We start from the raw sequence: 25,494 nt of genomic DNA on the forward strand, positions 1-25,494 counted from the left end.
ACGGAGAGAATCAGTGAATGTGAACGAGAGGAAGACGAGATGCGTACATGTGGAATTCCTGCACTAAGGTCTTGAGCTCAGGAGGGATTTTTTCGGTCCACTTCCGGAGAGGCTCAAACATCGACTCTTGCGCTTTCTGAATTACGGTGCACAACTGGTCGAGTTCCTCTGCGTTTCTGCTGACATTCTGCATGCATGCACCGAGTATGAGGAGCAATCACGATCGGGATGGTCAAGATGATTTGCGAACCTCAAGGATTTGGATCGATGTCAGAAGGTTGTTTGGGATCTGGTGGAGATTAGCGATGGGGACGATCTTGAGATCAACGGCCGCAGTTCTGAGAAGTCGTTTGGTAGCGCCGATGATCGTTTCCTTCAGATCGCCATCGGATCCACGAGGTACTGATTCCGCTGGCACCAATGAAGTGGCTAGGACTGACGATCCAGGTTCTTGTTCCAGGTGGACGCTTAGGTCATCGTCACCAGTGGCAAACGCGTTGCCCATGACTCGTGAGAAATCGGTGGTGAGAGGGGACAGCGATAGCCGTGAGTCGTTCGGGGATGTCTGAACGGAAGTAATCGACATAGAATGTTTGGATTGGGATGCACTTGATTGGTTCCGACGACCGGGAGCGGGACTGGGACTGGAACTTTCTGGGAGTAGCCAAAGTAACTTGTCTCGAAAAGATGTCTGTTGCTTCGTGGCATCATCCTGTAAGATGCCAGTTGAGACCTGCGACCGATCATCAGGAGGCTCAGAGGGTTGAGGCTTGAACCCGATGGGAATGCGGCGAGGTTTAGGATCACTGGGCATGGTGCCGGTGGGATTGCGTTCACCCACTTTAAGAAGCTTGCGCTTGGTTCCTTCATCAGGAGGCTCAGAGGGTAACCCGATGGGTGCCATGGGGTCGGTGCCCACTTCAAGAAGCTTGCGCTTGGTTCCTGAAGGGGCAACGGCCAGTCTGCTGAATTTCAGCTTCGGCCTGCTGATAAATAAGGACTCGAAACTTTCGACAACTTCACTAAGGGCGGGACGGAGAGAAGGATCGCGTGCGAGACACTTCTGAAGCATTTCATGGCAAGGACCCGAGGAGTCCCACTCGTAGGGGTCCACGGCCGCAAATAGAAGGTAGTATTCGTTGCGGATACTTTCGTAGGGATGTTTACCGAGGAGTATCTGAAGACGGTGAGATCATAATTGATACACAGAAAGATATGGAATACCTGCGACAGCGTGGATCCAAGGGACCAAACGTCACCTTGTCGGTCGCATGGGACTCCGTCTCCAGCCAGAATTTCTGGGGCGACATATCTTAAGGATACAGAGAACGCACCCTCCACTTTGAGGTGGACGGGTTCATCTCTCATGGCGTACGAGAACCCAAAGCCACTGATTCGAGGAATGGGATCCTCATCACCGACATCATGGCCGATGTGGACGTTGTTCTGGTAAATTGGCTAACTAGTGGTTTCAACATGAGTGGACCAGAGCGTACGAACTGGATTGAGATTCCCATGAACGACATCGTTAGAGTGAAGATATGAAAGCCCTCGGGAAACCCCAAGAATCTAATGAAACGCTTAGGATAACAGGGACGCATTGAGGGCGCACATGGCGAAACGTACCAGTCTTTGACGATCCGCATTCACATTTGCGCTGAGATAATCCATCACTTTCCCTCCCTCACAACCAGCGTATGTAACTCTCGCGCGAAGCCAGGTCTTATCCTCAAGATTCACTATCCATTCTTGGAATCGAGCAATGTTTGTATAAATCAAAGAGCGAAGCATCTTCAACTGGCGCTCCACGCGCTATGACCGATGATTTTAGCCTGTGCTGATGTTGGCGAATAAATCGCAAACCTGAACAAAATGCTCCGCCTCCTCCCGCGAGAGATCAACCTCGTGTATGACTTCCATGAGAACACTGTTCTCGCCCTAAATATGCCACCAGATGAGGGAAACCCAGTCGAGTTAATAGCATTATGCCTACTCCATCACCTAGGGTGGGGACGGTAGTTCGGATATCGATCACCTCTCCGTCCAGATTGTGTGAGCCGCTAACAATGTGACTACTTGAAGCGGATGAAGCAGATATCAGTTCTGCCATCTTGGCCGGTACACGGTGCAGAGAAGCAGCTCAGCAAAGGTCTAGGCAGCCTTATGATATAGGCTCCAGCAGTTCGGGGAGTTCCCCACATCGAATAGGCCAGTGATAAGCCACGCCAGATTTGGAGGTTCAGAGCAGCCAGCTTCGCCGGATTGAGCTGCGCCCCTATCTGCGCCCCTTCGCCCCAAATTTGCATCCGATCATCAAGGTCTTGCCAAGATAAGGGTGCTCTGCGCGGCCAGATCGAATGAGCCCTTTCTGTCCAGGTCACTTTACCTTAACCCTTGTTCCACCACTCTCTTCGTCTCTTGCACTTCATGCAGTAAGGATTCAGCCATGTTGCCCGACGATGAGGAATCCCTAGTACAAGATGTCACGGAGAGACTGCTGCGAGTTGACCCCAGGAAGCTCAACGACCGAGTGGTAGTTATGTCGGGTAATCAGGCATGGGGTGCTTTCGGGGAGATTCACAAGGGGACCTACAACACAGTTCGTATTTTTCACAGTCCTCCACTCGTTGAGCTGCCATCTCGCGCATCTTTCTAGAACAAGGTTTGCATAAAAACTTTCAAACGTATTGATGATGTAGGAAAATTTATTGAAGTATGTTGACGCGGACATGATGATTCTCTGCCATTCACTCGCAATCCTCCAAGCGGCTAATTCGTGAGATGAGGGTATGGCGCAAGCTGACGCATGCACACATCGTTGAACTTCTCGGATGGATGTCATACCTCGAGAGCAAGGAAAAGTTATGTCCAAGCTTGGTGTCACATTGGTGCGACGAAGGGGATGTCAGGACTTTTCTACGGCGCCGTCGCGATGCCGATCGCCGAGCCTTGGTGAGTCTAACTCTGCGCCATATGGTTCACTTTTCATGTTCATGAGGATGTTGTTCCAGATCCGCGGTATTGCTAATGGACTGGCATATCTCCATTCGCAGGAGATAATACATGGCGATATTAAGCCTGTGAGTCATTGTCATGTTATAGGAAGTCACAGTCAGCAACTCCCGTGAATCCGCTTGCATCGTCAGGAAAATGTTGTCGTGAGTGGTGAGGAAACCCCGCAGTTATGTGATTTCGGGCCTTCGTTCATTATTTGTGACATATCAATAACGCGAGCACGTTCGGGACGTTTCGATACTTAGCGCCCGAAGTGATCGTAGATGAGAAACCCACTCGCGACGAAAAGAGTGATGTCTGGGCATTCGGATGCACAGCCCTCGAGGTATGAATGGATATTTTAACGCTTTATTGAGGGCTGACAGTTATGCTCAGATTCTTCGCGATGCGCGACCATATTCCTCCATTACAAATGACTTTGCCATTATCAAGGCTATTGGGTTTGGAAAGCCACCGTTTACCCTCTCCTCGACGGACCCTACTGAGATACTTCTGGCTCCCTGCCTCAAGCCTAACCCTAATGATCGAACTGAAATGCAATCGGTTCTCAAATCGCTGCCGAATCATTCTGGAAATGGGCAATTTGACTATTGCTCAGCAGCACCATCTTCAGACGTACACATCAGTGGGCCAACTCTGCAATTCTCGGCATCACATGAGGAAGGGTCTTTGCCCAATCCAGCGTCATAAAGTATAACCGATGATACCGGTGTGGGTAGCCGCAATCTTGAGGAATACATCTGATCCACTACGACCACATCCCTTGTTTGGTGACTGCGCACCGCGGAGGTTCTACCCTCATGCATGACTTATTTAAAGTGGACACTGGGGACGCAATCTATTATTAGAGAAGGACCAAAGCTCGCAACGAGGCTTGGAAAGGCGAGGAGTGGGCTCGCAGACACAGTACATCAGCTTGTGGTTGATGAGATTGGCGATTGGGTTCAGGATTGTCAATGCGGTAATTACCTGCACAGCAGGTCAATGCGAGTCCTGTTATTTCCCAGGACTGCTTTGTGGGCGCATCGTCTCGCAGCCCCTAACGAAGGCCGATATATCGCCCGAGCCAACTTTGAGTTAATATGAGTAGCTGGATCAACGTTCATCAGCAGTTGCGAATTTGGGAGTTCTTCCTAGCAATGCAATAGCTCTCGTTCAGATTGCAGTGACAATTAATTTGACTTTTAACTGGCCTGTAAGGAGGCTGCTTTCCATTCCTGATCTGATAGTTGGGTTCCACCAAAGTATTTGACGCACTACATTTCTTTACATCACGCTTACATGCTCAAAACAGCGCCAACGCTTCCCACTTCGTCTACGCACCAGTCGATCTCATGCATCCATCATTGGCAGGACGGAACCGCCAACTAAGCTTTTCCTGCTCGTCTCGCTTAGGTTAGTTCCATTCACAAAGGACTTTCGAGCTGGCTTCCGGGACTTCTTTCATGCGCACATTCGTGGTCTCTAATCTAGGCCGGCTCCATTGACGTTGGGAGAAACCTCTTGTGTACATTTTCATGGCGGTTGGTGGTTATGTCGATGCGTGGCTGGGTGGTGGCAGGTGAGAGGTTGGTGTTGCCTTGATTTAGAATACCTGGTGGACGATCACACACTGCATGCCGAGTGCCCGTAGTATTTCATTGCGCATTTACGTTCAAGTGGCTTGGGGACCTGCCACTTCACTTGTTGCATCAGTTTCAATGCTGCGCGTTCATTTATCGTTTGCGGAGCTCAATGGGCATTGTATTTGGAAATCTGCTAAAGATGAAGATGGTGGTAATACACGATCAAAATTGGAGTACATGAGTCTAGTGTGAAATGGAGTGATCTGATGGATGCTGGATATCAAAATAACGAAGAATAATGGTCAGGATCGGATAGGTTGAACATGATTGACTGGAGGACAACACAGTGCCTCACGCAAAAATGACGCGTCCGGACGAACAGTATTTACTTTTGTCGCCGACTCCCGTAGCAAGGAAAGAAACGGAAGGATCAACGGCATCTTCCTCTCACAAAGCTCATAATCGATTGCGAGCACATCGGTATAAACGCAGACGAAAACATGCGTTACAAACAGGCCCGGTGCATGCACAAATGCCAACGTGACATCGTAGTCGCGATGACTGCCGTGGCCTGCTGAAGGAGGTCGAGGTTCAGACGCGAGGGGGTTATGGTAGGTGGTAGGTTGATGCGATCAGGATGATGTGGGTAAGGGACATTGGACGTTGGCACTTGGTCGGTTGGTAAGGTTACGAGTGGGCCGGGATGTGCAGGTTGGTAGTTATCATCGGCCAACGTCATGAGCGTCCTCGCTTGGCAGACGATGGCCCAGCGTGCCGTGTCCACCCTCTATTGGGAGGTGTGCCTATAGCACCAAAGGTGTTGGGTTGTCCTCGGCTGCTGACAGCCTGAGGGACTATCTCATCGGACTGGCCGATGCAAACACTCATCAATGGACGGCTCTACGGACAAATGGAAAAACCTTCACTCACATCACTCCGATGAGTTGAGTATACGACGGGGTCGGGTTGCATGTGGACCCGGTGCCGACGTCCTTGATGCGTACCCCATCCAGCGCTGGGTCCTGGCGGGGGCGGGTGTAATCTTGAAGCGGACAGGGGGTGGGGCATTACTGGAGCTGGTAAACCGCTGGCACCGATCCTGCTTGCGACCACCGGGGGCAGGTGGTACGGCCGTATCTGCGGCGGTACAGGGTGCCGAACGCCCCGAGGGACTGCTGTAACCAGGCTCGGCCCTGGAAGAAACATGGAGTAGACATGAGGGGGTAACGGCGCCGGAACACTAATGACTGGCGGGGGCGCGCAATGCGGGCAGTAGGGGTAATGAGGGTACATGGGCAACACTGCACGCGGCAGGACGGTTCCCACTTGGCTCCCTGTCCTAAACTGGGTGAGCTGGGGTGGGACAACCAGCGCCCGTCGTGTCGCCCCACCGCCCCGCATCCTCCCATCTCCCCTGACTGCCAAGGGAGGCGCACCCCCCATGTACCTCGGGTGTTCTGGTCCCCAGATACGACCTTCAGATCTTGGTCGAGGCTTCAGTGCATGTGCCACCAATAGACCCGGGAGGAAACATATCAGGGCGTATTGAACGGCTTCGCAATTGTTTGATGGACTACTTACCTGCTGCTGGGGGGGTCGACTCGTTCCCTCACTGCGATCGTGGTGGCGATACACGGTTTGGAAGGGATATTGCATCGTGTTTTTGTTTTTCCCTTCGAGCCTTCTGGTAACGCCTGTTGCAGTTGGAGTTGAACACGTGTTCGTCGTCCAAGCAGCAGGGAGTACTCTTTGAGTTACGGCGAGGGGGGATTTACTGAGGCCCTTACCACTATATCTGTTCAGTTGGGTGGCAGAAAAGGACAGCAGCAAGGGGCCGTTCGAAGGAAGGGTCGCAACCAAACGTGTATATTATAGATGTTGTGGATGTTTGAATGTTCAGTAAACAAAACGTCGGCGTTCTCCCTTTGCTCTTGCCTTTCCTGTCAATAAGCCCACGAGGGAGCGCGAAAAAATAGTGCAGAACCGTAGACAAGAGCAGACAAGGCAATGCTTCTGAGTGAAGGCGGTGATGCCTTTTGGGTTCCGTGCATGGGTTGCTTTGGGGAAAAGCTCGGTGCATTTCCATATCTGCCAGTTTTGTTGATAGAACTGACCGTGCCATGCATCTTCATTGGAGTACATATGCATGAGCGGATACAGTTATACACTGGACACAAATAGCCCCATCGATATTCTCTGTGCACTGGGACCGTCACATCGCTGTCTCTAGAGTCCCGCAACGAACGCGTGCATCACTGACACCATGATGTACGAGAACGACCCCATAATCGTGTCCCTTGCGTATGCAAAGTACGATGTCCTGCGACCCGCCACCACCGATTATGTAACTTCACGGTTCAGATAACCGATTGCTCTTTCCTTCATCCTTCTCGCTACACAATCCACACCCCTGTCGTTCACAGTACCTCACCGCAGACGTCTAATGTGGTGTTTGAGCCCCAGAGGACGGCCTGATCACTATATTGATTAGACATCCATGTAAAAATCAAGGGTCTCTAATCTTATGCCGGAGAAATAACAGGATCGCGGACGAGTTCGGGCAAGTCGCTCTTGAATCCTAGCCCTGCGCGGACACCCGTCCATCCATCCATACGCACTGCGTACTATACTTGCTTTATCTACTATGCCGGACCGGTCTATATGATACCCAATACTGTGATTGGCTCGGCCTTGATCAACGAACCCGGCCAGCCACAGCTAGAAGAGTGTAGTAACTTTTGTTTAGGCAATTTATTACATAGTGCGGGTCCTCTCGATCTAGATTCCCGGATCCCTTCTCTGCATGAATCGGATTCGAAAGCTCCACACAGGTGTACTAGTCACAACACGCACAATTAGTTACCTACTTCGACCTTATACTACGAACCAACTCGGCCAAGCCCCTCCAGAGTCCAAACGGGCGGACACTTGGCCCTTCGGCCGAAATCCTCCCCCATTCGCGATCGATCTATTTCAATATTTCCCCAAGTGTGATGGAACTTGTCGTTCCAGACCAACCACCACCACCACAACGTGCACACCCCAAAAAATCATGATTCGAGTTCAATGGGCGAAATCGCAATTATTGGAAAAACGGCACGATGTACATATATGTATATGCGACGACCCTGATCAAACAAGTGCGATAGTTTTTCTCCACACATGCACTTTTTTGTCGATTCGTTCCTGGTTGTTGTTGGTTTCCTTGCACGGACAATCCGTCCAACTCTGACATGATGCGATTGCACGACGCGAGTCGACTTCAACAGTTGTACTATTTTCATTTTATTGTATTTCTTCTTCTAATTTCTTAGAAGAATGTTCGTCTGAAGTCCCCCCACGGAGGGTTGTGTATATAACTGATAGGGAAGATGGTCTCTCAAGCTAGTCTTCGACCATGATGAACAAGTACTATTAGAAAAAACAAAAAAAAAGGGAAGAAGCGGTTGTTCTAAACCAATAAGATAGTTTTGAAAAAAGAGAAGCGAAAAAAGAAAAACGAGGCAGCAATTAATGGCATTTCCCCTCATCATCACGCTCGAACCTCAGCCTCAACACTAACAATAATACCCAACGGAGATCGAACGACGCTCTCCAAAGCCAATTCGTTCCCCCGATCATCATCCGCAATCCTCATCTCACTTTCCCTCCTCTCTTTATCCAACCCACCCGCAGCGAGAAGAGCCATCTTCCTCATTCTGAAATAATCTTCATGTAATCCACACTCGGTCTTCTCCCTCCCTCTCCACCTCCCACTTCTCTCTCCATCATCCTCTGCACCAGCACCAGCACCAGCACCAGCAGCAACAGGAGAAGCAGGAGAAGCAGAAGCAGTAACACTCCCATCCCCTCCAGCCGAAGCGACGGGAACGCTCTTCTGCGTCGAATGCCAATCACCAACAGATTTATACCCTTGTTTGAGCAACTCGTTCCTCGGAACGTCGTTCTCATCCAAATAAGCCTTGACCTCTTTAAAACTCCACTTTTTAAACGGATTCAATTTGAGCAAACCGGTCGAGTCGATCTCGAGTATAGCCAATCCACTTCTCGCTCCACCTTGACTCGCTCTTCTGCCGGTGATGATCGCTCTGACGCCTAATTCTCTATAAGCTCGTTGAGCAGGTTCGACTTTGACGAGGTAATCGTACAAGGATTCGTTGGTTTCCCAAAGGTGTGTACCGTAAAGGGATTCGAATTCGGAAGGGGAGGAACAGTCGAATGGTTGGTAGGTGTAGAGAGGGGTTTGTGGGTATCTTAGGTGAACTTTATCTCTGAGGTCGAGGGTTTCGGTGAAGTGGTAGAGGGTATCGAAGAAGATGAGGGGTGGGGGAGAAGGGGTTAGTTTTGAGAGCATGTCTGTTCCGGCGAGACCTGTTAGGCCAAAGGCTAAGGTGGTGGTGGTGGTGGGGATTATGAGTTGATAGAATGGGGGGAGGGGAAAAGACGATAAGACTTTGACGTACCCGTTGATTGGTATAACCCTGGAAGGTTGTGCACACCCCATTGGAGGATTTCTTGAGGGCTGAGCGTTTCCAAGTGAGAATTTATTTCCTCTAGCTCGTCGGGGGTGTATACGGGGGGAAGTTGGACGATCTCTGTGGCCGGAGAGGATGATTCGGAGGTAAAGGCAGAAGAAGAGTACGCGACCATTGTGTTTTTTGTTTTGTTTTTGATGGGAACTAGAGGGTGTGATGAGAACGAAGGAGATGGCGTGGCTTTTTTTTCTAGCGTAAGGGAACGGGGTTATAAAAAGAAGATGAAGTGGCGGGAAGTAAAGTAAGCCGGTTGTTGGAGTGGATGAGGAGATATGACCGGGGTTGATAGGGAATAATATTATGGTCCCCTTTGCATGGTGTTGATTTGTTTGTGAGGCCGTGTATTCAAATAATCTCACTAACGACATGGATCGCAAGAATGGCGTGCTCAAGAGGTTTTTTTTGGAACCGAACCGAGGGAGCAAATCCCGAACTTAATTGGTTCTTCCATCTCGGGAAATTGGCTTCTCTATTCAATCCTTTTTTTTTCTTTGATGGCACTTTCCGCAAACCGTGAGAAATGCCATTGGTAATACTTAAATGCTGATGCGGATTATTGATGTGGTGTAGGCAAGGGTACCAACCTCCAGATGTAGTGGAGGTTTGGTGGAGTTGTGAAAAAATCTGATTCATGCGTTTCTGTTTCATTGCTGACAGTTTGAATTGGGGGGGGGGGGGTGTCGGGTTACTGATCCGCCAACGTGGCGTCATCGAAAGCTCCCTCGATTTATACTCTGTCGCGTAAAGTACTTATGTAGTAAGTATAGTACTGTACTGTGATATCGCAGGAAAAAAACCGCTGCGATATCGGCGATTGCCGTTCATTTCGCTTTGCACAACCATTTCTCGAGCTGTTACGCAGGATCCCAACAGTATCCTTACCCATATACATAGCCAGAGGCAGCTCGGAATTCCTTCAAGGAGGGGTCTAGTTTTCTCCCTGCAATAATCGTAGCAAGCCACCTTCAGGGTTACCACGTATATATGCCTCACGTAAGGCCAGGACTTCATGGACTGCGTCATCGCGACCCAACGTTTTACTAAACCAGTTTGGGTTGGGCCGCTGAGGGGTGTGTTACCTAATTATGCTCAAGCTTCGTTAGGTAACGGGGAGCCCGTTTTCTGTGTGTCTGGCATTTACCACTTTTGGTCGTGTGTTATTGCTTTTCAGCCCAAAGGAGCTTCCATGTTCCATTCTGGAACCGAAGCCTGGCAGTGAGCCCTCATGACTTGGGGCGGTGAAATTTCCAATCATTCGACTTCTCTTTTGACTAGGTATTTCATGCATGTGGCTGTTATGCATGTGCTCAACCGCCCCGCCTAACGATCTATAGTTGTTCTCGGCATCGACTACATAATAGGGGGCTGGAATGATATGAGAATGTGATATATGCATTCACTCGTGCTATCAATATATGGGACAATCGAGAGAAACACACACTCGTTTGTCACGGTATGACCAATAGTTGTTTGCCCTATCCACGTAACATGTTAATGCGGGTCTTTGGCTGTTTTTTTTTTTGGACTGCCCACTATCCTTGTTCCTTGCCATCATTACGCCCCCCCCCTTTTCCTACAGAGTGCTCATGCGATTATATTAACGAAGGTAATATCACTCTCATTTGTAATCTCACCCCGTTCAACTCCGTTTATGCCGGAGTTCGCGATCGCATCAGGCAGTGGCTTGTCACGTGGCTCTACCTACATAATATTTCAGTACTCTTTCACGCATTCCAAGCCTTTTTGACTCTGTCAGCGCCACAATGAGTATCAAGTGTTAATACTTGGCGGAGTGGTACCATATATCGCACCATAGATCTTCAGCGTTAATGATCCTTTTTGCGATGCTTCCATCGTCTGTTAAAATTTGTGGCGCTGCGTCGGCGCTCAACTTTTTTCTTGGATGGCTGTGATCCATCTTGCCGACGCTTGTCATTTAAATATCCTTTGGTTGTTCGGGCTCGGCGAATCCTGCTGTTTCACTCTTTCTTGGGTGTTTTCGGGGAAAGAATTTCTTGCTCTTTATTCCCTATTTAGGGAATGATGGAGATAGTTCCGAGGGGTGTGGCGTCGTGCATGCATGGCCGTACCTGTGCCACTGACTACGACCAACTCACCCTCGTGCGCGCGCGCGAGGATCGACCAGCACCTCAGTGATTCAGTATTGCGTGGGATTCCGCCATTTGCATTCTTCGACTTATCGATCTTCGCATCTCTGGGAGCCGTTTCACACAGCAAGATGATTGTTCCAGTCCTTATGAACGGTACCGGTAAGCTGTCGCCAACGGCTATGTGGGACGCGCGCGCTAGTACAGCTATTAAATGCTTGTGAATAGCGCTAAACGGGATGATTCCATTCCCATCCGCAAATCTATTTAGCGACGGCGTGCGTTGGTAGTCCTTCTAGGTACTATGGACACTCTGGCATCTTTCCTCTAGTCTTGGGGGTCAGGCCAACATTAAGTGATAGTAAGATGAACTCATGGTCTTTTGCGGCGCTCGTGTCATTCTCGTTTTTGCATCTCACTCGGATCAAAATAGTACGCCATTAATATTAATGGCAGAGTTCGGGTCAGTGACAGGTTTCAATTTCATACGCCCTTGTTACGGCTCCACTTCGCAGGCTCCACTTCACAGGCTCCACTTCACAGGCCCCACTTTACAGTTTTTCACACGCTCAGATCATTTTTGAACTTGGTGTCGGTCAGCGTTATTAATAAGTATCGATAACTCGGCGGACTCGAAGTGCAAACCAAAATATTCGTAAACAGGCAGCATTTTCATGCCTTCTAATATGATCCAACTTGGAGAGAGTCATCGCGCGATCGCCTGTTAACAGGTAGTGCATGATCGTCGCTAGCTTCAATGTGTCATCCGAGTCTTGGGGGCGGCACAAACTATTTGTTAATTTAACAATCCCATGCCATCTCGCTGGGTTCCTCTCGATCAGGGCGGCCTTGAAACTCACTGCGCTGATTTAGCCTTACTGTGTAAGGGTGTACTGGAATGGGCTTCAGGACTTCGATGGAATCTGCATATAGGGTGCAGTTTCTAGAAACTACGGAGGCCATTTCGTTCTCTTCACCCTACCGGCTCACCCAGATCAGTCCTAGTCATCAACACACATGCTACAGTACTTCTGCGCGCGTTGGGGAGTTGAGTTTTCCCGGCCGCGCTAAAATAATGGCGTTGGGAAAAAAAAAAAAGGCGATCAAATTGCCGCGCGCGTGTGCGCGCGGGGTGCCATCGACAAATCGATCGATCATGCGCTATTGGGCAGGAGATTTTTTTCTCTCAATCACGCCTTTTTCATTTACGGTGTGAATGATGCTTTTGCGTTGCTTCTATTGTTCCTTCATATTCTTGCTATACACCATTGAACTTGTTGACCCCCCCCCCCTCCAAAATAAGGGTTGTTGCGACAAAAGCAAGGATACGATCTTGACGTCGCCGTGCATCTAATTCTTTGAGTGAATTCGACAACTGGCTGGCGCGTTTCTACACATCAATTATTAGTCCCTCCTTTGGCTAGTACACGGACGCTGCCTTGTGAGAGGCGTAGCATGGTGGATCCCGCTTCTTTCTCTGGCTTGCTATTCGCTCTTCAAGTAAACTCGACTTCACACCCTTAATTCAGAGGATGATCAAGATGATATCTAGGAGGGCGTCCTATTCGAGTTCCAGTGCATGTACCACAAACCAACTCCTCACACACCCGCGCGGGATTTGATCACTGCCTCAGTGTTTAGATATTCTCCGAGTTCCACAACCATCCTCACACAGTTTTTTTTTCGATTACCATCCGTAGCCATGGGATGTATATGCCAAGGTCTGCTGTTACTTGTGACTAGCACTGAAATCCTGTCTTTAAGATGGGTCGGAAATCAATCTAGTACCACTTCTAAACCGAATTGTACGGAGCAACGCCTCCAACTTGTGAAACTATGAGCATTCTTGATTTATAACCCCGGGGGCCGGTAGAACTGAGGTCTCGTTCAGTTGCTTTCTTGCTTCTGAGCGGTGTTCATTCGATTCCGAGGAAACAGAACCAGCTTCTCCTTGGCTTTCCCATTTCATGCCTCAACTGTCATGTCAGGGAACATTCGTTCCGCGTTCCGAGTCGAATAAAATGTCGGAGAACTAATTATACATAATTATACAGACACTCAGGCTGGACGTCGGCGGGTCGATGATGTCTACCCAATTCGCCACCAAGTCCGCAGGCCAGGATACACGATAAGCTTCTCCCTGTAAGGTGCCCTGTTTCTGTCCATTGTTGGGCGCTTCCTTCCGCCAGCGCTCGCTTGGCGCGCGGGATACTCATTAAACTTCCGACTGAAATAGGCAGGATCCCAGCCTCTACTAAAGTGGACGACTGAAACCCATTGCACCAAGGCTTGTACGAACGGCTCGAGGTGCTTCTTGGATCAGAAGAATTAGTTGTGTTGTATGGCGTCCCATCTACGTTGGATCGAAGTCGAAATAAGAGGTTTTCATTAAGTATCGTCGCTCGCTATAATTTAGGGGGGGCGCGTTAGCTTTTCGCATTGGATAATTAATATCAAGTATGGGTGCTGTAGATATTCCCATTCGGTTCCTCATTGGACAACGCTTGTTGAACTAATCAATGTCAGTCCTATTTATGGTTGTTTGCTGTCGCCTGAAAGAATGAATCACTGAATCAGTACATCACTATCGATCATCGATACAATTGCCCTTCTGGAACAGCTTCGGTATTGCATAGGCTTTGAGCTGGTCACATGTATAGCCTATCTATCATCTATGTCCCTACCGTTTTTAGTGTAAACGCTCGGCTTGCGATGGGCGGCCGTAGTCATTTCCATCATCAACGTTGCCTTAAGATCCGGATCTATACATGTGGTTATGCTGCGCACCCTTAGGCGTCTGTTCATAGTGTCCCCAACCCTACTACTGAGGTGACCACGCGATGGACCGCCGTAACTATTCTTCCATGGACGTCGTCCCCCATAACCATTCCACATCTGAAATGATGGTGACGATGAAGGATCCCAACCGCCACAACCGCTCATTGGGTCGTCTCCGCGAGGAGATAGTGACATTCGAGAAGGAAGGGATAAACAATCTATGTGGACCGAACGGACAGTCTTCCGCTCGCGCTGTGGGACACGCGCCGAAATTGATGGGGACCTTTAACATTGTGCTGAAAGGCATTTACACGCCGCCACAAGTCAATAATGCATATGGCCAAGGCTATGTACAGGGTGGGATGTTTGAGGTTTGCATCAAGGTGTGTCAGCATCAAGTCAAGAAAAAAGACGAAAAGGACGCTTTGGCGCTTCTTAAGGTATTTACGTTTTCCATTCCCAAAGAATCTGTCTCTCCCCCTTTCCTCCTCATTGCATCTGTCCGTCGTTTACTGATATTTGGTGGTGCATTTTCTATCCCACTCCTCTACTTTCCGCTGGTAGACATTAAAGCAAGACACCGAGTTGTGGAGTCGTTTAGACCATCAGAACGTTGTTCGTTTCTACGGGTGGACAGTTTCATTAGGAAACGATCGAACTCTCCACATCGAAATGGTTTCAGAGTGGTGCAATGGAAGGGATGTCAAGCAATTTCTCTCCGAGAATCCTCATGTCGACCGGGATATTATAGTGAGTTTATTAAATGAATGAGTGGCTTTAGTCTTGTCGAGGTTAAAGGGATTTCACAGGTTGCTCAGATTGCGGATGGTTTGAACTACCTTCATGATTGCAACGTCATCCATGGGGATATCAGGCCTGTCAGTTATCGCCCACGCACCCGTCATTATCGGTAGAATTTGAACCTATTCCTACAGAAAAACATTCTCTCAGTAAAATCTCATGGAGGTTTCTCTGTCAAGCTATGCGACTATCGTCTCTCGACGATATTCCACGAGTCGCCTATTTTCTTGGAAATTGCCACGGTTATAGGCTGTCTTCGATATGCATCGCCAGAATTGCTTATCGGCAAGGCGCTCGATAGCCGGAACAAAATGAGCGATGTCTGGGCGTTTGCCTGCACTGCTGCTGAGGTGTGTGCGAGCAACTGGTCACGACTCGGCTTGTGCTGACATTCGGTACAATAACGGTACCAGATACTCGAGGGCGAGACACCATACAGCTGGATTGGGCGTGATACGAGCGTCCCACAAGCGGTCATTGGAAAGGTGTTGCCTTTCGACTTCAAAGGCGGGAATCGTATCAGGGGAGCCATCCAACGTTGTGTCGAGTACAGCCCGAGGGATCGGCCATCGATGAAGGAGGTGATGGAAAAAATCAAGTACGTAACGTTTTCCCCGATCTACGCACAAAAAAATTCAACCAAGCGGTGCAGTGAGCATTACTTCCAGCAGAAGAACAAACAAGTAGCGAAGGTGACGCCGTGGAATCTGCAAATAAGGGATGACTCTGTTCTGCAGCAGCGTAATCTCAGCAGGCCCAACAATTATGGAAGGCTTGCCGATGACATGGGGTACATTAGTCAACAGAGGGTAGATCCACGGATGATGGGACGTCGGCCAATGACGGGAGAACATCGTACGGATGACCTCAGGGGAGCGGGACAGCAAAGAATGATGGACGCACCAAGAGGAAGGATGCCACATAAGGGGACCGCGGATCACACAATTCACAGACAACCAGAGATAGTGAATCTTGACAATTATGATGACGAATAATTAATAAACTATCATACCGTGACCTGCTACACTCTAGAAATACTGGATATAAAGATGTGCATGACACCTTGGATGTTGCCGTCCAAGTTGCGATTGATACATGGCGCGCGACTAGTGACCTTAAAAGTAAAGCGAGTTGTTCCCTTGACCAGCTCAAGCCATGAGTTGCCATGTAGAATGAACAAACGGTCATGACCGATGACACAAGAGTCCTTGATGGCTCCTTAATCCAGACATTGTGAACCGATATACGATTATCAAGTCCAGTTTTGGTAGTGTGTAGTTCTTCTGCAGTGCGCATCCCTCCCGAAATGGATGACTCTTCGGCAGTATCCGTTCCCAAAAATTCCTAAGCGCTGGGTCTGTGAGCTTCTTTACCCCGCCCTCTGCAACCAATAATGGGGAAAGGCTCTCAGCTCACTAAGCTCAAAGCAGCGCTATCTCAGTCTGGTCTGGCTGGAAATCAACAGCCGAAGGGATCGAAGAAGCGAAAACGTTCAGCAATTGGCGGCCATGACGTTGCTGCCGAGAAAGCGAGACGGGAAAAGAAATTAGAAGAAATCAAAAAATCTGTTGATGTTAGCCCCTTCGATGTGAAAGTGACGAAACTTAAGCATGAAGTGGGTGGAAGGAAGGTGAAAGGTGTTATTGGTCGGCCCGGGTTAAGTAAACAGACCGGAATGGAGCTTGTAAGTGGGTGGTTTTCCTAATGAACGGGTCTTATCTCGTACACGTTCCCTCCTATAGAGAAGGAAGAAACTTTTGGCCGAGTTCGAGAAGAAGGATCGTGCGGGAGGGATAGTTGACCGTCGGTTCGGCGAGAACGATGCGACATTGGCTCCTGAAGAGCGTATGCTCGAGCGTTTCACCAAGGAACGCCAGAGAGCGTCAAAAGGAGTTAATTTCAACCTTGAGGATGATGACGAACAGCTTACACATTACGGGAGGAGTCTTGCTGCAGTTGATGACTTTGACGCTGAAGGACTTGGGTTGGACGACGAGGATGGTGATCTGCGTGAGTTACTCCCTTGTCACGGTGCTAGTTCCCTACTCTGAGGTCCTCTCTAGTTGTGCGTGCCCCAGATGGAGATTTACCACTTCGGACTCGTTCCGGTGCGCCTGGCGACGAGGACGAGGGTGATGGCGTGGTGCGCTGTGTTGGCTTATTCATTGTGGTATATTACCGATAACAGTCACCCCTCAGCATCCGAGAAAGAAGTCGAGATCAGAAGTTCTGTCTGAAGTTATATCGAGGAGCAAGGAGCACAAGGTTCGTGACACAAAATCACATGAATCGTCATGTCTCTGATCGAGCAGCTCCTTTGTAGTATCTGCGACAATTAGCTAAAGAAGAAAACGATGAGATGCGTGAGGCGATGGATAAAGAATTTTCTGACATTCGCAATTTGCTATTTGCCTCAAAGCCCGATCCCCAAGCTAGTGGAAGCAACGCCACTCCACTTGGTCCCATCCGTAAAGCAGGTCCTGTCATGACGAAACAGGCACCGCCGGACTCTGCTGTACTCACATCCCAGACCCCGCTGGAGGAAAACCCTGTTGGCGACGATGGCGATGACGACGACGCACAATATGACAAACTTGTCCATGAGCTTGCTCTGGATAAGCGCGCGAAGCCCAAGGATCGTACGAAGACCGAAGAGGAGATCGCAGCTGACGAGGCCGAAAAGCTTCGGAAAGCTGAAAAAGCGCGACTAAAGCGAATGCTCGGTGAGGACGACAGTGAGGATGATGCCGAAGTACGCGGAGGATACAAGAAACGGCGGCGACCTCAAGCTGACGATTTAGAAGATGACTTCTGTCCGAGTGATGATGATGATGATAACGCTTATAATCTTGGGAAAGGGTTGGGGATCCAGCCCCACGACAAAGCTGATTCTCAGGAAGATGGCCAGGATGAAAGCAGGTCTGCAATATCGGAGAGTGGCGGAGAAGATGAATCCGATGATTATGGGGAACAGAACAGTGCCGTGCAAGGCTCTGACGATGAAGATGAGGCCGAGGCTTCTTCACAAGCTTCTGACAAGGAGAAAATAGGAGGGAAGGAGAACGAGGGGCTTCCCTTCACCTTCCGTTGCCCGACCACCCATGATGAGTTCCTGGACATTGTTGAAGGGATCGACCCCTCCGATCTTTCAACAGTTGTTCATCGTATTCGTACCATATACCATCCCAGCCTAGCAGAAGGAAATACTCTAAAACTAAAGGTGCGTGCGTGGTTCTTCCTTCATCCTCTCCAGCTTAGGAGTATTTGTAGACTCTCGTCGGCATCTTGATCGAACATAGGTTACACGCTGCAGCTTCCACATCTTCGTTCAGTGCTGCTGCCTCCCTCGAACCCCAAATCATCTCACTAGCTAAATCATATTCCATCGAAGCTGCAACGGCCATCCGGAGTAAACTTGTCTTGATGCAGAAGAATCTCATGCGTGGGCTTGCTCGCGGCGCTACTCAAGTGGAGTCAAAGACGTTTCCTGGAGTTCGGGAGTTGGTCCTGTTGCGCTTCGTCGGGGAGGCTTGCTCGACGAGTGATAAAAAGCATCCCGTTGTGACACCTGCCATGCTTCTCATGGGGCAATACCTCTCGCAAGGCCGAGTCCGTCATTTGAGTGACCTTGGGTCCGGTTTGTTTCTGTGTACCCTTTTTTTTAATGTAAGTGTTTCCCCCACATTCACTATTCCGCCTTCAAGGTCCAGTAACACACGGTTCAATAGTATCAACGTTTATCTAAACGCCTCATTCCTGAAGCCATCAACTTCCTCATTAATTCCCTTCTCCATCTTTCCCCTCATACATTTGCAGAAGCACCCAGATCCGTCAACTTCCCCCCTTTACCTGACTTCAAACTTCACACAAAGTTACGGCTCGGGCTGGAAGCAGCGCATAACCTGACTCCTGGTTTGCCGAACCTTGAAGCATGTTTACTCCTTGTTGACCCTGACTCGCAAAGCAATGAAGTAGAGCAGCACAAGCTCGACCTCCTTTCCCTGACATATACCCTCCTGTTACAATTTGCGAAACTATACGTCGACCTTGATGGTTTCGCCGAGCTTTTCGAACCTGTTATGACCATCACTGAAAAAATCTCGAGTGCTGAATTTTCTGAAAAGCTGTTGGTGCGTCTAGTCCAATTCACTGGCTGCTGCTTTTTTCAATATCGATTCGTTCTCTGTAGGCATCTCACACGGCATGTTGTGATGGAATTTCTCGCATGATAAAATTTGCCACGGAAAGCCGCAAACCTCTCACTCTGCAATCGCACAAACCTATTCCGATCGCGACATACGCTCCTAGCTTTGAAACTGCTTACTCCTTCTCGAAACACGATCCCGACCCTGACCGCAACGAATCTGCGAAGCTCAAGGCATTGTACCGTAAAGAATTCAGGGGCGCTATGCGTGAACTGCGGAAAGATACTAAGTATCTGGCCCTTCAGAAGGCTAAAATGCAAGCTGAGAAGGATGCAGCTTACAAGAAGAAAATGGCACGGCTTCATGGTGGGATTCAGGTCGAGCGAGCTGAGGAGAAGCGGTATCTGCGGGATAAGGCCAAAGAGAAGAGAAGATCTGGGAAAAGATGATTTTACGTGTGTTTGCATGGCACTTGCCACGGATATTAGTTCAGAGTTTTTGGTATTGTTTCGTATTGATCGATTTAATTTGACATTTGGAGCCTCGAGCGGAACGTTGGGGTTTCATGGAATTTTACCATGTTAGGAACCATTTTCACGAAATCACAGGCCATCATCTGAGAGGCTTGTCGCCCCCTCTTGATAGCTGTATGCAGTATGTATGTATAATTCACATGCTGCGTGCACCAGCATTTCCTTTCATTTCCGTACTACATGTTCACTCATCTGGGATTGTTGGCTTGATACAACGGTAATTAAGATACATTTTCATTCAATTCCGCTCTCTTTGCCCGTTAAACATGACCCGCCCGCTTTAATTCACCTCCACCTTCGCTACCAGCATGTTCAGTGCTAGTCATGTCAAGTGCAAATTCATGCGCACAGTATTGCATGGTTCTGGATCCACGCAAGTCCACAATAGAACACTGATCTCAAAACTGAAAACACACATCATCTTGCAGTGATATAATGCACGCGACGGATCCTTAGGAGTCATTAGAACTAGTGACTAAAACCCATGTCCTCTCTCTCATCGAAGGATCCTTGACACATTCCCTGATGAATCTTTCATCTTTCTTGAGGCCTTTCATTATGTGGCGATCAACGAGCCAATCAACCCTGAGAAAGTATTGAAGAGTCAATGAAATGGGGCAGCAAAGTTGAGGGAAGAACTGGCTACCTTTTGACCCCTTCATCCGTAAATCGAGCCTTCCTCAAGTTAAGTTTAAGGGTGGCGTCGCAGTTCTGACGTGCTTGTTCCCCGACTCTAATTATAGATGAACTTCAATTACCAAACAACCGCGTTGAAGGCGAAAGCAAACCTCCGACGAAAATCCTCTGTTAAGTCCTGCCACTCAAGCTGGGTGGCACTCACATGGAGGGCCTATAATAATGGAATAAACACATGGGTATAGACGACAGGCTAGCGGACCGCACTTCATGTACTGCTTGAAGGACATCCCCGATGGTCACTGCCGCAGAGCTTTTCGGGTATTCTACGTCAATTTCCCAAGGGAACTTCTTGCTGATAATCTTCATACTGGCGCAGGGCGGATATGTAGCATCGGCTCTTAAATACTCATCACCTAAAGCCATTCGCCGGGGTCGGGTGTTCAGAGACGCATATTGGGGATATTCGCGGATATCGTAGTGAATGGTGACATCAGGAGATTGCTTGCGGTGCCCGCGCGACTGATGTGCCGGGTCAAGGACATGATGTAAGGAATATGGCCGGTTTTCCGTCCCCCCATTCGCGTAGGGTAAAGCAGCCCAACGGAGCGCCGGGTTTCCTCCATTGGGCACCCACCACTGAGGGTAAACGCTGGGGCATCCGTAAGTTAGGGATTCTACACCAACGCACTGCGAGACAAACCGGTTTGGAGGGTTGCTAGCGGGGACTAAAGGTATCTGGTGATACGCTTGTACATTAGGAGGATTTGCTGGCGCTGCATACGCAGGATTGAGAACAGGCGCCGGAACGAGTCCGTAAGGTGCAGCCAAGACCTGCCCGGGAAGAGGGACTGCTTGAGCCCAATATGCCATTAAAAGCCTTTTCGGTGCGTAGAGGCAGCATGTACCAGGTGAGTCATAGGCACGTCGACCATTTGTGGAGACGTACAAACAGGAGGGTTTGCAAATGTGTCGCTAACAGCAGAATTTATGCCCAGCGCGAGGGGCCGTGGACTGCACCACCTCAGGGATGGGTGATAAGCACAGTACGCCAGAGAACCTTATGGACCTCAAATGGGAATATATACGGCACGCAACTCCAATTGGCTCGTGATTATTCTCACGTCTGTCGGAACGCAGGGAAAAATCGGATGCTTCATGGTACTATGAAAGCGCCCACTAGACTCCAGCGCCATAGAGTGGCGCTTCCATTTAAGGCTTTGGTATCTGTCATCTGGAATACTTTCTCAATTGGAGGGGCGTGTTAGAAGTCACATACAGAGGTCTGTGACAAACACTGAACGCAACGTGTTGGAAAGAAGGCATAACTATATAGTTGATCTGAATTCTTTCTCAGGTTCCTATTACAGGTATACGCCCCGTATATCAGGGCCCCCCGCGCGTCAAAGGATCAATCCAGATGGCTGACCTCCAGAATCGGCACAGAGGACACAGTATTGTGAATGTCAATCCACACATTCCCAGGTCATCATCATGTGAGAGACGACCTCCAGAGTGACGACCCTTCGAGTCGTACATACGCGACGGGCAGGCCCGTTGAAGAACCCCAAGCGGGAAGGTGCAACAAGGAATATCAAAATCAAACGAGCCCAATCAATCAACATGTGTTAGCTGAGATATTACAACTGAATTGCGCTCAAATAAATCCGGTACGGCTGCGTGTTTGGACAGTATTTGGGCAGTACTATTAGGTATGCAAGTGGCGACAGAAAGACGGTTATAGACGGATGAGACCGAGCACAGCCTGAACCATGAATTACAGGATGCGAGAAGACGGAGAATGAACTGGGCTTGAAAAGGTCATCTTTGCACGAAGGGCTGGTCGGATTTGTTGTGCCGTTCTCGATCCTATGTCTCGTTCAATCATGATGTCGTTTTCCTGCGGATGTGGGGGATACACAGTCAAGAGACTTTTCAAAGCGCTGGCGGTAATGTAAAAATCACAATGTCCGCAGCAGTGCCTTTTGGAAGCTTGGCGTGACGGAAAAAGCGCGGTCACTTCCAGTGCCAGAAGCCGACCCAGAGGAATGCCCCTGTCAGTAAGGCCTGCGCATTTCCCAGAAAGATGAACAGAACCACGACCGGATAGTGGACAGCCGGCGCCAGATACAGCCGGACTTGCATGGAACTCTGTTGCACAAGAGGTTGAGGGTGCACCACGAGAGGATCCCTTCGACGTGGCAACACGAGACTGTCTATTGCATACATCAAGTCACATGTTAGGGAGATCAACTGTATTTACAATGTACATCTAAATCCCTTGCAAGCTGCAAACCAAACATTGTTGGAAATTGATGCGAGTCACCGGAGATACCCGGGGCGTATGTGGAGGATTTTGCTAAGCGCGAAGCGCGCACGGGAGTTACCTTATGTAGATTTTCCTCTCTGTTCATTCCTTTGTATATATGCGCACGGACAGTAACCCCAAATCACTAGTTATATTTCCCGCTTCTATCTTGCATCTGTGCTACGAATGACCCGCTGGGAGACGCGTTGCCTTATCTGGAACGCCGTTCATTATACATATATACTTTTACTCCATTCTGCACGGCTGCTCGATGGTGGGTTCTAAAGTTCTCTACAAGGGATGGGGTTCTAGGCTTGGAGCCACGTCAAGTGGGTACAGTGTTTACTGTCTGTGGCCCTGGCCACATTGGCGATAACTGTGGCCCAAACGTAAAGTGAAAACACAGGCATTAAATGATTATTATAAGTTCGTAAATTCATTATATCAGCGAGTCATTAACGATCTGTCACAGGCCCACAAAACTGTCATTGTGTCCGTTCGCATTCATGTTGATGTCAGCACCAGAACCCCAAGAGTTCGAACTAGGCATCTTGGAGACTGAAAGGATGTAATGCGGGGAAGTCCAGCATATTTCCTGTCATACTTCTTTGGGACCGGTGGCCAAAACCCAAGTCCTCTCCCGCTCAGCAGGATCATCAATACGTTCCGCAATAAACTCATCGTCCTTTCGTAAGCCTCTCATTATGTGTTCACCGAGGAGCCAATCGATTCTGTCAACGTTCAGAATGGCAGAATGAGCCGTTTGTCACTAATGCATCAAAATTGACGATTACATACCGCTTTATACCCTCCTGTTCGCGTCGGGGCTTCCTCAGCTTGTGAGCCGCGGCCTCACAATTACGGCGTCCCTGAGAAATAATCCTAATTTAAGGGATAGGAGTCAGTACCCCAGACAAGTAGGCTCAGCCAGAGAGCAAATGCGTACCTTTCCCGCCTCTCATCTGTCAATATCAACCATTCTGGACGGGTCACATTCATATGAAGGGCCTAAACCAAGGTTAAGGCTGAGCGTGGCTTCCACGGAACAACAGTAAAACGTACATCATGCACCGCTTGGAGGACATCTTCAACGGTAATCATGGTCGTAGCATTTTCACTTTCAACGTTGATCTCCCAAGGGAGATTTTTGATAATGATCTTGAGTCTGGTGCAGTAGGGATAGGTGGCTGGGCCCCTCAGGTCTTCCCTATTCGCAAATTCTCGAGCGGGGCGGGTGTCAAGAAGGGCGCGGCGAGGGCTATCCCGAATGTCGTAGTAGATGTTGGTCTCCCTCCGCAACTTGCGTTTCCACTGCGTCTCAACAGGTGCATCCAAAACGGGGTTCAGTTCCACGGAGTGTATTTCCGGTTTCGGGAGAGGTGCAGGAATCGGTGGATTGACTATCCCCCACTGGGGCAGGAATCTGGACAATAAATGAGGTGACATGCCTACACGTCAAACCTTTTTGTTTCTGCATACCCGTTTATATTTGCCCCAGGTTGAATGAAATTTATCGGTCGATAGGGTTGTCCGTTAGGGACAAATGTTGGGGCCACAAATGGATTGTGGACAAGTTCGGGGATCAGTGGTGTTACAAATTGGCCCGGCGCTGGGTAAGGGAGATGTCCTCCAGGGGCAGCTAGAAATTGTCCAACTGGAGGCCGATAATTCGCTTGATTTGACATTCTTGCAGTGTTTTGGACGGCGAGCGTATTGTCTTTGTTCATCGCAGAGGATAATTAGTGAGGGAAACCATGTGAGTCATCGTGCAGATGATACCTAACAAGGCGGAAGAGCAACGAGTAAGAGAGTTCGACAGTGGACCACCCCGTTTGTCGAGATCCAGACATTTATATAGATCAGGAGGCTGGAGTGTGCCGCGGACACCCACACCCAGTGGAGCTCAATGCCGCGCTTTGCGCAACTGCGATATGATTCTCTGGCTTAATGAGTGCATCGCCTTGAGTGAATTCTTGCTCATGGCGTAAGATTTGACAGGCCCGGACTGAACAATACTTCATGTCCAAACTCGCAGCACAGGGGGTGTATATTAATGTCAACAGGGGGCAGTAGACGCCCAACCCTTTCACCGCCATTGATTACACATTTGTGTCACTGCCTCTCACTGTCAAGCGAAGCGGGATTATGTAATCCGGTCGCATTGGATGTCATACAATGGCGCTGACTCGAATCTCTATCTTAGGCTAAGGGACAGCACAGCGAATTAGACAGGGGCTGAGGGTTAGGTGGCTTATTTCGTTCATCTACTACTATAGCGTCGTATGTACTAACAACTCACCGTGGTGTTCCTGAGAAGCGACGATTGTCAGGACGGGGTTCTCCCGAACCCGGCTGGAAATACTAAGGAGTTTGCAAGTCTATCCTTCATTCGACGATTGAAGCTAGACACTAGGTCGCTTGGCACCAAAACCACCAGAAGCAACAGCCGGGCAACCTGAAGGAAGTAACATATGACAAAGGTTGGATGTGGAGCCTCCTGACGTGTAGCACAATGTTTAAGATGACTGTAAAAGGATATAAAACCCCGCGCGCTTAGCAGAGAAGAGCCTTAGAACCTGCGGTGTATTAGGCATTGTTCATCAATTGGCTTATCTTTAGGAGTACGTTAGAATTAGTAAGGGGTCTTGTTTGTGGTGCCACATGTCAACGGGTGCGCGTGTTTTATTGGGTAAGACGAGATTGCAGGTTGGAGCCATGGTAATTGCCGATTCACACTGGGCGTTTGGACTCAAGCCCAATGGCCTTTGAATGGCATTCGTCCACTTTGCTCTGATAACGCGCTCTCTCCCGCGATAGCCCGTTCCAGTTGGGGCCGTCCGTGGAACAACAATCAAGCGGGCATTTGTAAATGTGCTTCAACGTTGATCCCATCAATTGCAGGTGTGAAAGAGATACCCCGCTGTACGTATGTTGTAAGCGGGAAGTTCATTCATGTCCGTAAGATCGACGAAGCTCGAGGAAGCCTTGTACCAGTCGGGCATGATCGGATCAGCCCCGCCGAGAGCACAACTTATTCACACTGTGCGAAAGTGCGATGGTTGGAGGTCCT

The 25,494-nt window shown here is 49.2% G+C and overlaps 8 protein-coding genes across 8 annotated transcripts; 4 read left to right on the plus strand and 4 right to left on the minus strand.

The window, feature by feature from the left end:
• Nucleotides 1-1,201: 1,201 nt before the first annotated feature.
• EI90DRAFT_1537463 (uncharacterized protein) lies at nucleotides 1,202-2,290 on the minus strand. Its single transcript, XM_039051894.1, has 4 exons — nucleotides 1,994-2,290; nucleotides 1,864-1,938; nucleotides 1,627-1,812; nucleotides 1,202-1,569 (listed from the first exon to the last, which is right to left on the minus strand). The coding sequence occupies exons 1-4, from the start codon at nucleotides 2,108-2,110 to the stop codon at nucleotides 1,459-1,461; spliced, it is 489 nt and encodes a 162-aa protein (XP_038914371.1). The 5' UTR covers nucleotides 2,111-2,290; the 3' UTR covers nucleotides 1,202-1,458.
• Nucleotides 2,291-2,446: 156 nt separating this feature from the next.
• EI90DRAFT_3017647 (kinase-like domain-containing protein) lies at nucleotides 2,447-3,705 on the plus strand (the record flags this gene model as incomplete). Its single annotated transcript, XM_039057132.1, has 7 exons — nucleotides 2,447-2,599; nucleotides 2,657-2,713; nucleotides 2,767-2,952; nucleotides 3,012-3,080; nucleotides 3,103-3,158; nucleotides 3,235-3,340; nucleotides 3,391-3,705. 7 exons carry the CDS (start codon nucleotides 2,447-2,449, stop codon nucleotides 3,703-3,705), a joined length of 942 nt encoding a protein of 313 aa, XP_038914372.1.
• Nucleotides 3,706-5,752: 2,047 nt separating this feature from the next.
• Nucleotides 5,753-6,228, plus strand: EI90DRAFT_3064820 (uncharacterized protein; the record flags this gene model as incomplete). The annotated part of the gene is made up of 1 exon (XM_039060824.1): nucleotides 5,753-6,228. A coding segment is annotated over exon 1 (190 nt), but the record flags the coding sequence as incomplete, so codon positions are not given.
• A 1,609-nt stretch (nucleotides 6,229-7,837) lies between these two features.
• Nucleotides 7,838-9,500, minus strand: EI90DRAFT_3064822 (Phosphoadenosine phosphosulfate reductase family-domain-containing protein). The gene is made up of 2 exons (XM_039060825.1): nucleotides 9,044-9,500; nucleotides 7,838-8,966 (listed from the first exon to the last, which is right to left on the minus strand). Exons 1-2 carry the CDS (start codon nucleotides 9,228-9,230, stop codon nucleotides 8,113-8,115), a joined length of 1,041 nt encoding a protein of 346 aa, XP_038914374.1. The 5' UTR covers nucleotides 9,231-9,500; the 3' UTR covers nucleotides 7,838-8,112.
• A 4,935-nt stretch (nucleotides 9,501-14,435) lies between these two features.
• EI90DRAFT_1537675 (kinase-like domain-containing protein) lies at nucleotides 14,436-15,996 on the plus strand. Its single transcript, XM_039051895.1, has 5 exons — nucleotides 14,436-14,751; nucleotides 14,811-14,879; nucleotides 14,937-15,152; nucleotides 15,216-15,400; nucleotides 15,455-15,996. Exons 1-5 carry the CDS (start codon nucleotides 14,674-14,676, stop codon nucleotides 15,795-15,797), a joined length of 891 nt encoding a protein of 296 aa, XP_038914375.1. The 5' UTR covers nucleotides 14,436-14,673; the 3' UTR covers nucleotides 15,798-15,996.
• Nucleotides 15,997-16,103: 107 nt separating this feature from the next.
• On the plus strand, nucleotides 16,104-19,749 carry EI90DRAFT_3064830 (nucleolar protein 14). The gene is made up of 8 exons (XM_039060826.1): nucleotides 16,104-16,486; nucleotides 16,545-16,812; nucleotides 16,866-16,945; nucleotides 17,002-17,067; nucleotides 17,126-18,022; nucleotides 18,073-18,468; nucleotides 18,531-18,932; nucleotides 18,992-19,749. The coding sequence occupies exons 1-8, from the start codon at nucleotides 16,196-16,198 to the stop codon at nucleotides 19,394-19,396; spliced, it is 2,805 nt and encodes a 934-aa protein (XP_038914376.1). The 5' UTR covers nucleotides 16,104-16,195; the 3' UTR covers nucleotides 19,397-19,749.
• Nucleotides 19,750-19,932: 183 nt separating this feature from the next.
• On the minus strand, nucleotides 19,933-20,989 carry EI90DRAFT_3126070 (uncharacterized protein; the record flags this gene model as incomplete). The annotated part of the gene is made up of 5 exons (XM_039063892.1): nucleotides 19,933-20,065; nucleotides 20,127-20,213; nucleotides 20,269-20,330; nucleotides 20,384-20,768; nucleotides 20,820-20,989. The coding sequence occupies 5 exons, from the start codon at nucleotides 20,987-20,989 to the stop codon at nucleotides 19,933-19,935; spliced, it is 837 nt and encodes a 278-aa protein (XP_038914377.1).
• Nucleotides 20,990-22,742: 1,753 nt separating this feature from the next.
• EI90DRAFT_3064833 (uncharacterized protein) lies at nucleotides 22,743-24,420 on the minus strand. Its single transcript, XM_039060827.1, has 6 exons — nucleotides 24,204-24,420; nucleotides 23,904-24,141; nucleotides 23,487-23,847; nucleotides 23,371-23,432; nucleotides 23,223-23,306; nucleotides 22,743-23,155 (listed from the first exon to the last, which is right to left on the minus strand). The coding sequence occupies exons 2-6, from the start codon at nucleotides 24,107-24,109 to the stop codon at nucleotides 23,023-23,025; spliced, it is 846 nt and encodes a 281-aa protein (XP_038914378.1). The 5' UTR covers nucleotides 24,110-24,141; nucleotides 24,204-24,420; the 3' UTR covers nucleotides 22,743-23,022.
• Between the last annotated feature and the right edge of the window lie 1,074 nt (nucleotides 24,421-25,494).

The sequence above is a fragment of the Cantharellus anzutake genome (genome assembly GCF_015039405.1).
Source record: "Cantharellus anzutake strain C23 chromosome Unknown EI90scaffold_35, whole genome shotgun sequence".
Taxonomy (NCBI): Eukaryota; Fungi; Basidiomycota; class Agaricomycetes; order Cantharellales; family Hydnaceae; genus Cantharellus; species Cantharellus anzutake.

What these genes read in the sequence shown, in the direction of transcription:
- EI90DRAFT_1537463 (XM_039051894.1), bottom strand. Translation starts at nt 2,110, where the DNA reads ATGGCAGAACTGATATCTGCTTCATCCGCTTCAAGTAGTCACATTGTT. An exon ending in AGGCGGAGCATTTTGTTCAG is followed by an intron (nt 1,813 to 1,863) that starts GTTTGCGATTTA and finishes CATCGGTCATAG; the next exon opens with CGCGTGGAGCGCCAGTTGAA. An exon ending in ATGCGGATCGTCAAAGACTG is followed by an intron (nt 1,570 to 1,626) that starts GTACGTTTCGCC and finishes GCGTTTCATTAG; the next exon opens with ATTCTTGGGGTTTCCCGAGG.
- EI90DRAFT_3064822 (XM_039060825.1), bottom strand. Translation starts at nt 9,230, where the DNA reads ATGGTCGCGTACTCTTCTTCTGCCTTTACCTCCGAATCATCCTCTCCG. An exon ending in AGGGTTATACCAATCAACGG is followed by an intron (nt 8,967 to 9,043) that starts GTACGTCAAAGT and finishes CCACCACCTTAG; the next exon opens with CCTTTGGCCTAACAGGTCTC.
- EI90DRAFT_1537675 (XM_039051895.1), top strand. Translation starts at nt 14,674, where the DNA reads ATGGTTTCAGAGTGGTGCAATGGAAGGGATGTCAAGCAATTTCTCTCC. An exon ending in TCCATGGGGATATCAGGCCT is followed by an intron (nt 14,880 to 14,936) that starts GTCAGTTATCGC and finishes CTATTCCTACAG; the next exon opens with AAAAACATTCTCTCAGTAAA. An exon ending in TTGCCTGCACTGCTGCTGAG is followed by an intron (nt 15,153 to 15,215) that starts GTGTGTGCGAGC and finishes TAACGGTACCAG; the next exon opens with ATACTCGAGGGCGAGACACC.
- EI90DRAFT_3064830 (XM_039060826.1), top strand. Translation starts at nt 16,196, where the DNA reads ATGGGGAAAGGCTCTCAGCTCACTAAGCTCAAAGCAGCGCTATCTCAG. An exon ending in CGACGAGGATGGTGATCTGC is followed by an intron (nt 16,813 to 16,865) that starts GTGAGTTACTCC and finishes GGTCCTCTCTAG; the next exon opens with TTGTGCGTGCCCCAGATGGA. An exon ending in TGTGTACCCTTTTTTTTAAT is followed by an intron (nt 18,469 to 18,530) that starts GTAAGTGTTTCC and finishes ACGGTTCAATAG; the next exon opens with TATCAACGTTTATCTAAACG.
- EI90DRAFT_3064833 (XM_039060827.1), bottom strand. Translation starts at nt 24,109, where the DNA reads ATGTCAAATCAAGCGAATTATCGGCCTCCAGTTGGACAATTTCTAGCT. An exon ending in CCTGGGGCAAATATAAACGG is followed by an intron (nt 23,848 to 23,903) that starts GTATGCAGAAAC and finishes TTTATTGTCCAG; the next exon opens with ATTCCTGCCCCAGTGGGGGA. An exon ending in GAACAGGAGGGTATAAAGCG is followed by an intron (nt 23,156 to 23,222) that starts GTATGTAATCGT and finishes GAACGTTGACAG; the next exon opens with AATCGATTGGCTCCTCGGTG.